This window comes from Globicephala melas, chromosome 1 (genome assembly GCF_963455315.2).
Source record: "Globicephala melas chromosome 1, mGloMel1.2, whole genome shotgun sequence".
In the NCBI taxonomy this organism is placed as follows: Eukaryota; Metazoa; Chordata; class Mammalia; order Artiodactyla; family Delphinidae; genus Globicephala; species Globicephala melas.
This window is the reverse complement of record NC_083314.1, coordinates 75,624,319-75,636,492: the sequence shown is the minus strand read 5'-3', so window position 1 is coordinate 75,636,492 and position 12,174 is coordinate 75,624,319. Positions and strand designations below refer to the sequence as shown.

Here is a 12,174-nt window from a genome sequence, read left to right as displayed (position 1 = left end):
CAACATTGTGAATATAATTAACGCCACTGAAGTGTAACCTTAAGAATAGCTAAAATGGCAAATTTTATAAGTATTTTACAATTTAAAAAATTAATAATGTAATATACCAAAAACTATTGACTTGTACACTTGAAATAGGTTAACTGTATGATATGTGAATTACATCTCAATAAAACTATCTATAAAAAAAAGAGGATAGGAAACATCTTTTAGGAGACAGGAAACAACTCTTTTGGAGAGTGAGACGCAGAAGAAACAACTAAGATTTACTTTGAGTGCCTATTGTATGCCAGTGGTTTTACATATATCATCACACTTGGGTAGCGTGGATGCGATATCAGAATTCATACTTTAGAAACAAAACAATTCAGTTTGAGATGATGAAAAAGTTCTGGAGGTGGACAGTGGTGATGTCTGCACAACAAGGTAATGTACTTAATGCTACCGAATGGTGCACTTAAAATGATTAAAATAGTAAATTTTATGCCATGTATATTTAACCACAATATAGTTAATTAAAAAATTTAAAACATGAAGCTACTCTTGTTTTAAAAAATGTTACTCTGGACACTGGTCCTGGCAATGATTTTTTTGGGTATGATACCAAAAGCAAAGGCATCAAAAGCAAAGATAAGCAAACTAAGAAGCTTCTGCACAGCACAGGAAATGATCAACAAAACAAAAACTACTAAACGGGAGAAAATATCTGCAAATTATATCTGACAAGGGGTTAATATCCAAAATTTATAAAGGACTCACTCATACAACTCAAGAGCCAAAAACCCAAACAATCTGATCAAAAAATAGGCAGATGGTCTAGACATTTTTCTAAAGAAGACATACAGAAGACCAACAGGTACATGAAAATATGTTCAATATCACTATCAGGCAAATGCGAATCAAAACCACAATGAGCTATCACCTCACACCTGTCAGAATGGCTATTATCAAAAAGACAAGAAATAACAAGTGTTGTTGAGGCTGTGGAGAAAAGGGAACCCTTGTGCACTGCTGGTGGGGATGTAAATTGGCACAGCCACTATGGAAAGCAGTATGGAGGTTCCCCAAAAATTAAAACTAGAACTACCATACGATCTAACAATTCCACTTCTGGGTATTTATCTGAAGAAAACAAAAACACTACCTTCAAAAGATATATGCACCTTCATGTTCACTGCAGCATTATTTACAATAGCCAAGATAGGGAAACAACCTAAGTGTCCATTGAGAGATGAATGGATAAAGAAAATGCTATATATGTAAGCATATACACATACACAAATACACAACGGACTATTATTCAGTCATACAAAGAATGAAATCTTGCGATTTGCGAGAATATAGACAGACCTTGAGGGCATTACGCTAAGTGAAGTAAGTCAGACAGAGAAAGACAAATACGGAATGATCTCGCCTGTATGTGGAACAAACAAATGAGGGAGTTCCCTGGTGGTCCAGGGGTTAAGAATCCGTCTTCCAATGCAGGGGATGCGGGTTCAATCCCTGGTGGGGGAACTAAGATCCCACATGCCACGGGGTAACTAAGCCCGCGGGCCACAGCTAAAGAGAAGCCTACAGCCGCGGTGAAGAGCCCAAATGTTGCAACGAAAGATCCTGCATGCCGCAACGAAGATGCGTCATGTTGCAACTAAGACCCAATGCAACCAAAATTAAATAAGTAAATATTAAACAAAAAGCAAAGGACAAACAAATGAACACCCCCCCTACACACACACACACAACCGGCAACCAAGCTCACAGACACAGAGAACAGACTGGTGGTCGCCAGAAGCGAGAGGTACAAAATGGGTGAATGGAGTCAAAAGCTACAAACTTCCAGTTATGAAAGAAGTAAGTCATGGTAATGTAGTATACAGCATGGTAACCATAGTAAATAATACTGTATTGCATATATGAAAGTTGCTAAAAGAGTATGTTGCAAAAGTTATCATCATAAGAAAAAAAGTTTTTTAACTATGCATAGTGACAGTTTAACCAGACTTATTGTGGTGATTATTTTGCAATATTCACAAATACCTAATCATTATGTTATACATCTGAAGCCACTATAATTTTGTATGTTAATTATACTGCAATAAATAAATAAATAAATACTTCACTCAAGTTATTTTCATCATTTTCTTAGTGATTGAGATAAAAGCAGGTAAACTGAAATTTTCACCTTGTTTTGCTAAAAATGGTCTGTGTGACTTGAGCAAGTCATTTAACCTTTTAATAGCTTCAGTTTTCTCATCTGTCAAATAAAGGGTTAGGTCTAGTTGAAATGAGGGAGGCTGAGTGTGCATGGGAACAAGGGACATATGGGAATCCCTGAACTTTCTGTTCCAGGGATTTCTGCCTAAAACTGCTCTAAAAAATAGAGTTTATTAATTAACAAATAAAAATTCAAAACTACTTCATACAGGGAATGGTGTGAGGTTCAGCATTCATTCAGTCCACACTCCTATATTTAAATTGAACTTAGAACCTAGAATGTTCCTAAAGCATTTCAGGGGAAAATTAACCATATTCTGGTGTTTAATCCAACCTTAACCACTAGATTATCTATAACAAATAAATTTTAATCCACTACCCTTTGAGCCTCAGTTTCTGACAAGCAGCATGATTCAGTGGTAAAACAAGAATGGTGAGACCTCTAAGTGTTCAAAACCCCAGTAATGATTTCGATGATAAATTTTATAAACTTAGTAAGTTCCTTAACTTTTCTGTGTCAATTTCTTAAATAGTAGATAGTAACCCTTACTTTACCATTTCCCACAGATTTAATATGAAAGCATTCTGAAAATTTAAATAATATATCAAATGTAAGATGGCACCATGCTTTCATTTTATTTCCAAAGATACATACTATTTTGAGGAAACGACAGCTAAGTGTAAACATTATGTGTTATACATGTAATATAAATAATAATATAGTGTTATATAATATATAATAAATACATCTATATTTTACATATATAATTCCCATGCAAACAAGCAATATTCTGTAAGCTTGAAAATTACAGTTATCCCATTTCCTGTAATAGATTTAGTGCTCAAAAGTAGCCCATAAATCAAAGGAAGTATATGAGGAGAGTTTCTTATTTTAAAAAACTTAGAAGTCACAGTATCTGAGAGCCAGGATAACCTTAAGATATGAACTGTGTAGTTCAACAGCTTCACTTTATACATCAAGCTTCATTTTTACCACTCCCAGAGAAACTTAAGTATTCTGCTCAAAACATTACACGACAGTGGCAGTACTTTTAGGAGTACTAAAAGTAGAAACCTTACCCCACAAACGTAGAACTAAGGGCTCCCTTCAAAGTAGTGTTAATTTTTCGATATTTTGCTCTTCACCATAATGTATACTCTAAAGTCTGAAGTTCACTCTCCAATTCACCTGATTTATATCTGATATTTCATATTCTTAAAACTCCTATTAGATAAAATTTAAATTCCAAAAGTAATATAGCATTTTTATAACTTCACGCAATAAAGACACATAGAAAATAAGAAGTAAAAACCTCACTACCCCATTCCGAATCCTATAACCTAGAAGGGTATAGCAGGCACAATAATATGCAACCCCCTCCCCAAATCAAAATCCCCAGAAGCTGGGAATATGTAGAAGAAATTGAGGTTTCTAATCTGTTGATTTTGAGATAGGGAGATTATTCTGGATTATCTGGCTGGGCCCAACTTAATCACAAGTGTCCTTATAAATGGAAGAGGAACAAAAATGAGGCAGTCAGTGGGAAAAAAAAAAGTGAAAACAGAACCAATGTTGAAGTGATTCAATGTGAGGATTCAACTTGTCACTGCTGGTTCTGAAGACAGAAGGGGCCTCAAGCCAAGGAATTCTGGAAAGGCAAGAAAAAGAATTCTACTCTAGAGCCTCCAGAAGGAACACACAGCTATGCTAACACCTTGATTTTAGCCTAGAGAGATCGATTTTGACTATAAAATAAATTTGACTTGCTTTAAGCAACTTAAATAATTTATTACAGCAGGCATAGAAAACTAATACACAGGTTAATAGTTTGATGACTATAATACTAAGACATTCTTTGATGCCTATATACATGTACATAGTAATAGAGGTTTTCTTAAACCAAGGAGTACTGGCTGTACCACTTTTATCTGGTGTATTAATGACATCATCACACACCTAGGAATACAAAAAAAACCATCAGGATCATCACTAACTCTAGCCCAATCCTTTCATCCAATCAGTCTTTAATTCATTTCAATTTTAATGTAAAAAATGTTCAAGAATCCACCCTTTCCAACATCCAGCCACCTTAGCTATCACCTCAGCTCATGACATGACTTCTATCCTGGAGAACCACAAAGGTGTCCTGCTTCCTAACTCGTCTTCTAACTTCTAATATTTCCTCATCTAATTAATTTCCCATACTGATACTGGAGTCTAATCTTGATCCAACTTTAACTGAATCACACCCTCCCCTCACAGTTCTTTAAAATCTAAAATGATTTATATAAAAAAGAGTAAACTTGCAATGTCCTTGTACCATTCTGTGATCCAAAAAACAAATTTCCCTAACATGGAGGACTTTTAGGGCAATGAAACTATTCTGTGACACTACTGTGGTAGATACATGTCATTATACATTTACCAAAACCCATAGAAAGCACAGCACCAAGAGTGAACCCTAATGCCTACTATGAACTTTGGGTGATACTGTGTCAATACAGGTTCATTGATTGTAATAAAGGTACCACTGTGGTGCAGGATGTCCATAGTAGGGGATGTTGTGCATGCATAAGGACAGGGGGTATATGCAAAATCTCTATACTTTCCAACAATTCTGTTGTGAACCTAAAACTGCTCTGAATAATTGTTTATTAATTTAAAAAACAAAACAAACAATCCCCACCCCAATTGCTACCAACAAAAAACAGCCAGCCCACAAAAATATATTGGCTTCACAGTTTGTAAGAATGCACACGTGTACTATTTGATCTGTTTTAAAAGATATTCCAAAATACGGCTTCCCTGGTGGCGCAGTGGTTGAGAGTCCGCCTGCTGATGCAGGGGACGCAGGTTCGTGCCCTGGTCCGAGAGGATCCCACACGCCACGGAGCGGCTGGGCCCATGAGCCATGGCCGCTGAGCCTGCGTGTCCGGAGCCTGTGCTGCGCAGCTGGAGAGGCCACAACAGTGAGAGGCCCGCGTACCGAAAAAAAATAAAATAAAAAATATCCAAAATAAACCATTTTCTTCTCATTTATTTCTATGAGATGAAGAGCTAGTTCTAACATAAACAAGGTCCTTTTCAGAGTGAAAGACTTTTATCTGACTAGAGACATTTTAAAACACTAATGTAGTTGATGATACTGATCTTTTGAGGAACAGTCTGATTTTATTATTAATCTCTCATTTTTAGGAATTTAATCCAGAAGAAGTACATCAGTCAAAAAGTAGAAGTAAAACTTTAACTACAGTGAGTTCCCTGGTGGTCCGGTGGCTAAGACTCTACGCTCCCAATGCAGGGAGCACGGGTTTGATCGCTGGTCAGGGAACTAGATCCCACATGCCGCAATGAAGATCCCGCACTTAGCAACGAAGAACCCACATGCTGCAACTAAGACCCGGCATAACCAAATATAAAAAAAAAACAAAACGCAAAACCAAAAACCAAAACTTGAAATATAGTTTTTAGCGGAGAACTTTATACCTGCTTTTCTATTCAGCAAAAACATTCCTTTAAAATCGTAACTGTATTAGATCTTCCCCAAATGCATTTTCATTTTCTCATTTGTAGTGACAATGCTAATTTTTTTTCAGGCATTGTCACCTGAAATAATGACCATTATTTCTCAGCCTTCCCTGTGGCTGCAGTATGGTTACACGACTATGTTTCAGTCAGTAACTGTAAATGAGGTTTTGAAGTTTCCTTTCTTAGTCAGATTAGCTGCTATAATGAATTACCATAGACTTGGTGGTCTAAGTAACAAAATTTTATTTCTCACTGTTCTGGAGGCTGGGAAGTTCAAGATCAGGGCTGGGTTCTGAGTGAGAGTCCTCTTCCTGGCTTGCAGATACTGCTTTCTTGTTGTATACTCACATAGTAGAGAGAGAAATCATCTCTCTCTGTGTCTCTCTTTATAAGGATGTTAATCTCATTCAGGAGGGCTCCACCCAAATAACCTATAATTATTCAATACTTCCCAAAGGCCCCATCTCTCAATATCATCACACTGGGGATTAGGGGTTCAATATATGAAATTTCAGGGGAACACATTCACTCCATAATGCTTCCTTACAAAGAAGGTACAATACTTGTTTTTTACTCCCTTTTCCTCTTTTATCCTCTCTGTAATGAAGACCTTATGGCAGTTATGTTGGAACAAAAGGTAACCATAGGAACGCAAGCTTAGTGTTGAAATGGAAGAACAGAAAAAAAGGAGTCTAGGTCCCTGAAGACACTGTGAAGATACCATGTTAACTCTGAACTGTGTACTTCACAACTTTTTTTAAATTAAAGGAAAATAAATGTTTATCTTTAAAAAGTCTTGGTTATTTGAGAGGGATTCTTATCATTGGCAGCTGAAACTAAGCCTAACTAATAAAACGTTTTCATGACCCAAGCAGCAGAAATGGAGTACAAAGAGTTTATGTGATACCTACCTCAGTGGCAAATTAATGAAAGATCTTTTCAATGCAAAATAAAGTGTTGTGATTTATATGTTGATCACTTTAACCATACCAAGTCAGATGTATCTCTAAAATGTAACTGTTCCTCTTTCAATTTCATTCTTTTCTTGCCTAAATTCAAGAATTCCTCATGACCTTTTGATGGATACTGTGAATTTCTGCCATTAGTAACTCTCTCATTCAATTCATTTTCCACTCTGTTGCCAGAGTTATTTTTTATTTTTTTTTGCAGTACATGGGCCTCTCACTGTTGTGGCCTCTCCCGCTGCGGAGCACAGGCTCCGGATGTGCAGGCTCAGCGGCCATGGCTCACAGGCCTAGCCGCTCCGCGGCATGTGGGATCTTCCCGGACCGGGGCACGAACCCATGTCCCCTGCATCGGCAGGCGAACGCTGAACCACGGCGCCACCAGGGAAGCCCAGCCAGAGTTATCTTAAAACACAAATTTGCACTTCCTTTTCTAAAAATAGTATTTTAAATTTCCTATAGCTTAGTGGGATAAATATCTTAAGAGTCAGTAAAGTCCACGGTCCCTATCACACAATGCTTATTTTCCACAACACCACATTTCAGAAAAAGTGAACTTCTGAGTTGTTCTAATACATGAAAAGTCTTCGCATCCTAGTATGTGCCTTGGTACATGCTATCTTAACTGGAATGCCCTTCTCCATCTTGCAAACTACTGCTGAATGTCCAAAACCTAACTCAAGTATACTCTGTGAACTACTTCTTAATGAATGATATAGTGAGTTGATAGCTCTCTGGGGTTTTAAAATGTTTCCATCAGAGGACTTATCAAGCTGAACTTTCCCAATGGAATATGAAGTTCTTAAAAATAAGAAGTATTTTACTCATCTGGCAAATAGTTTGGAACACAGCATTTAACAAATGAGGAATGAATGTAGAAAACCATCAAGATCATTTTAGATACAAGCAGAGTGTCCCTTTTCTTAATTTCAATTAACAAAACAGGCATCATTAGAATCCAAACTACAGAAATATAATCTAGAAAGGCAGAGAGAAGATAAAGATCAGGGAAAATAATTAGCCCCAAACAACATATCATGAGTACAGTGAACACTGAGGTGTTTGTGATGAGATTTGTATTTGTGTATATTACATTTGTATTGTTTCTTGTTTTTCTTGATAGTCAAAGTATTATTTAAAACATGGAAGAATGACAGGTCTTTAAAGGATGTCAGCTGATAGGTACCACTACTTACTCTGTAGTTTTGTAAACATCAGAATACAGCCCTGCTTTCTGATACTTCTTCTTTGGGGGACGTGGGGCCTTCTTTTCTCTTGGGATGAGAGAAAGCACAGGCTGCAAGGTACTTTCAGGTTCGGGAGGTTTGGCTGGGGTTTCAGGAGGACTGGGAATCTCAACTGCTGCTTCAGTAAAGCTAGAAAGAGAAGTTTAAAGATAATTTTATGGTGAAATTTTTTTCCTACAAATAATTATCTATTTAAAAAAACATCAGAGCAATTATAAAAAGAGACATGTGGACTTCCTCATCTGGTCATGCTGGAGTAACAGATACCAGATTTCTGTCCTCCTGACAGAAACTAATAGAAACACGGCAAAGTACAATAAACCTGAAGTAAGTTTATGAAACAATTATCAGACACTGGACAACAGTGACTATAGCACTGTGATCCCTGAGAAAATTGGAAATAAAATAGAAAGAGATGATTCCTATAACCACTTTGCCTTTACAAGGACTGAGGTAGAGGGAGTAGAGCCAAAGCAGAGAATGGCCAACTTAATGAGTTGAAAAGAGATCAGAATATGGAGAGGCTGAGGTAGTTAGAATTTGTGAGGCAGAGTACTGGAGTGGAGAAAGCTATGGAGAAAAATAACTCTAGAAATCGGTGTAAGGGTCTCCTTTAGTACATTGCTAAATACTAAGTTTGTGTATGTGCAAGGTGAAATTCCATAAGGCCAGACAAAGAACCACCAGAGTATTATAACCTAAACAATTTCCAGAGCTCCCACATGATGACAGATACTCAGATTCCACTAGGGAGAGTGAAAGACACTGCCCAACACTGTGGGCATTCAATAGAGATCCCAGAGGGTAACATTATCCATTTTTGTAGGGCTCAACTATCTCTGGAATAAAAGCCAGCTCTAATAAAGCTTAAAAACTAACTTCAAAAGAATCCAAACCAATCCACAAGTAACTTAACTGCCTACCAAAATAAAATCGAACATACAGAAAAGAACAAAAAATATACACACAATAATGTGACATTTACAATATTAAAAAATTCAAAATGAAAAAAAAGAGCAATGACCAAAATTTTTCTAAATTTGATAAAAAGTATAAACCCAAAGTTCCAAGAAGCTAAACAAAGCAGAAGCAATATAAACTAAAAAAAAAATCAAGTATGGCATATCATAATAAACTTCCTGAAAACTATTGATGAAGAAAATAAAAAGAGCCAGAGGAAAAATACACAGTCTATACAGGAGTACAAAAATAAGAATGAATGCAGATTTCATGTCTGAAATAATGCAAGCCAGAAGGCAATGAAAAGACATCTGGAAGTGCTAAAAGGAAGGGGAGGGGAGGAGCCTGTCAAAAGAGAATTCTAAATCAATCAAAAACATCTTTAAAAATTAAGGTGAATATAGTTCCAGGCAAAGATGGAATAGACACTTCTACCTATCCTCCCATTAAGTACAACTAAAAACCCTTGAAATTATATATAAAATAAACATAAGCACACAGATTGGCTAGGTACCTTGGGACCTAAGCAATGACATATCAGGGAATTTCCTAGATTTTCTTTTTGCCTCATACTTAATAGTGAAAGACTGAATACAGTTTCCCAAATATCAATGAAAAGACAAATGTCTGCTCTCATAACTTAAATTCAACATCAGTTAAAGGTCGAAGCCAGTGCAAAAGGACAATAAAAAGAAAAAAATATAGAAGTGTGAGTCCTCCAATTTTGTTCTTTTTCTTCAAGATTGTTTTGGCTATTTGGAATCCCTTGAGATTCCTCATGAATTTTAGGATGGATTTTTCTATTTCACAGAAAACATCACTGGGATTTTAATACGGATTGCACTGAATCTGTAGATCACTTTGGGTAGTACTGATATCTTAATCTTAAGTCTTCCACCCCATAAACACAGGCTTTTCTTTTTCTTGCCTAACTGCTCTGGTTAGGAATTTCAATACAAAATTGTACTGAAGCGGCAAAAGTGGGCTTCCTTTCCTAGTTTCTGATAATAGTGGAAAACCTCTGTCTTTCACCACTGAAGTGGTCAGCTGTGGGTTTTTTACATATAGCTTTTATTAGGTTGAGGTAGTTTCTTTTTATTCCTAGATTGCTAGCTTTTTATCATGAACATGTGTTAGATTTTTGTCAAAAAATTTTCTGCATTTACTGATATGACCATGTGATATTTCTTCTTTAGCCTGTTAACGTGATTTTCAAATGTTGAACAAGTTTTGTATAACTGGGATAAATCTTACTTGGTTATGAGATGGATTGGCTTCATATTTTATTTTATTTTTTCCTATTCTCCTTATAGCCAAATTCATTTTTTCTGTGCCTTACCTTATGTTTCTTCCTCCTAAAATCAAAAATGTTTTCTGCTTTCCTGCTTATATGTGTCTGTATATATTCTACATATATAAACTCTTCAAGTGCCATGTTTCTCCAAGTTCTGTCTATAGACCATGTATATCAGAATCACCTTGGGGGCTTTAAAGGAAATGCAAATGCCTACTCATAGAATTTTAAAAATTCTTATTAAGGAGATCTGAGATGGACACTTCCTAACCTTGCTGGTCCCTAATAGCCGACACTGTGCACTCTCATTACAAGAGCATCCTTCTTATCCCACTCGGGCTCTGACACCGTAGGCTGGGTTAACATTCCCTTGCCCTCGCCCCATAACCCAACTCTTCACCTCAATTAGCCTCCCAGCTCAGGGTCACCATGGTTTCCACATCCCATACAGATACCTACCAAATGGCTTTACGACTGAATTCTTCAGGAAAGAAAAGAGAAAGAAGAAGAGGTAAGGTATTTTAAAATATGGCTTTATGGGAATTCCCTGGCAGTCCAGTGGTTAGGACTCAGTGCTTTCACTGCCATGGCCTGGGTTTAATCCCTGGTCAGGGAACTAAGATCTCACAAGCCACGTGGCACAGCCAAAAAATTTAAAAATAAATAAAATAAAATATGGCTTATGATATATTTATCTACATTAAGACAATACATGGTTTATTTTTGTGGCTTTTTTTTTGCTTTATAGAAACAAAATCAGTTAGTATATCATTTTTAGGGTCTTGTTTCTTTCATTTAATCTTGTCTAAGACTCATTCATTATCATTACATGTCAGTTATAATTCATTAATTTTTATTACCATATCATATTCCATTGTACAAAAAACTATAATATACTTATTCCTTTTCCTGTTAATCTGGGATATTTCCAGTTTCTATATATTATAATCAATCTTGCTACTACTTTTCCAAAAAATGCTTTCTGGTGATCATTGGGCAGGAGTTTTCCTAAACTGTGTAAAAGGTAATTGCTGGATCATACTGGGTTGTTTTGAAATACTTTCTTGGTTACATACTCTGGATACCAAAAATGTATAAATTATATCTTATTCTTTTTTTTTTTTGCAGTACACGGGCCTCTCACTGTTGTGGCCTCTCCCGTTGTGGAGCACAGGCTCCGGACGCGCATGCTCAGCAGCCATGGCTCACGGGCCCAGCCACTCCACGGCATGTGGGATCTTCACGGACCGGGGCACAAACCCGCGTCCCCTGCATCGGCAGGCGGACTCTCAACCACTGCGCCACCAGGGAAGCCCTATAAATTATATCTTATAAATTTCTTCTCCCAGTTTGTAGCAAATCTTCATACATTTATTCGGATGATGTTTGATAAACGGAAATTCTTAGTTTTAATAATAATGCAGTATATCAATCTTTACCTGTATGCTTACTGCTTTTGATATCTTGTTTATGAACTCCTTTCTGAGAAACAAGGTCATAAAGTTTTCCTCCTTCTGTATTAGCCTTTAAAAGTTTGAAGGTTTGCTTTTTACACTTATGTATTTATTTAACCAACTGGGAACTGACTTTTATACATGGATTAAGACAGAATCCAATTTCATTCCCATTCCTATGCAATATCAACTTCTGGGGCACCATTTATTGAATATAATTTTATTTCCTTATTGATATGTAGTGTCACCTCCATCATATAGCAAGCTTGCATGTATGGATCCGTTTCTCTTATCCAATTCTATATTCAGTTCCACGCTAGCTCAATATACCATAGCTTAAAATTAAGTCTTGGGGCAAATCCATTGTTTCATTCAGTGATTCCATTCCTAGGTATATACCCTAGAGGAATTAGTGTCCATATCCACCAGTGAACATTAGAGGAATGTTAAGAGCAGCATTTTTGGGTAATAGTGTCAAAATGAAAATAACCCAACAGTAAAACAGAAAAAC

The 12,174-nt window shown here is 36.5% G+C and overlaps 1 protein-coding gene across 2 annotated transcripts in view; it reads right to left on the bottom strand.

The window, feature by feature from the left end:
• Nucleotides 1-12,174, bottom strand: part of ASH1L (ASH1 like histone lysine methyltransferase) — a 204,352-nt gene that overhangs the window by 95,139 nt on the left and 97,039 nt on the right. The window contains exon 6 of one of the 2 annotated variants that reach the window (XM_030842181.2): nucleotides 7,905-8,084. The exons of the other annotated variant lie outside the window; for it this stretch is intronic. Coding sequence (XP_030698041.1) covers nucleotides 7,905-8,084 — 180 coding nt within the window. The remainder of the gene's footprint in view (nucleotides 1-7,904; nucleotides 8,085-12,174) is intronic. 2 annotated transcript variants of the gene reach the window in all.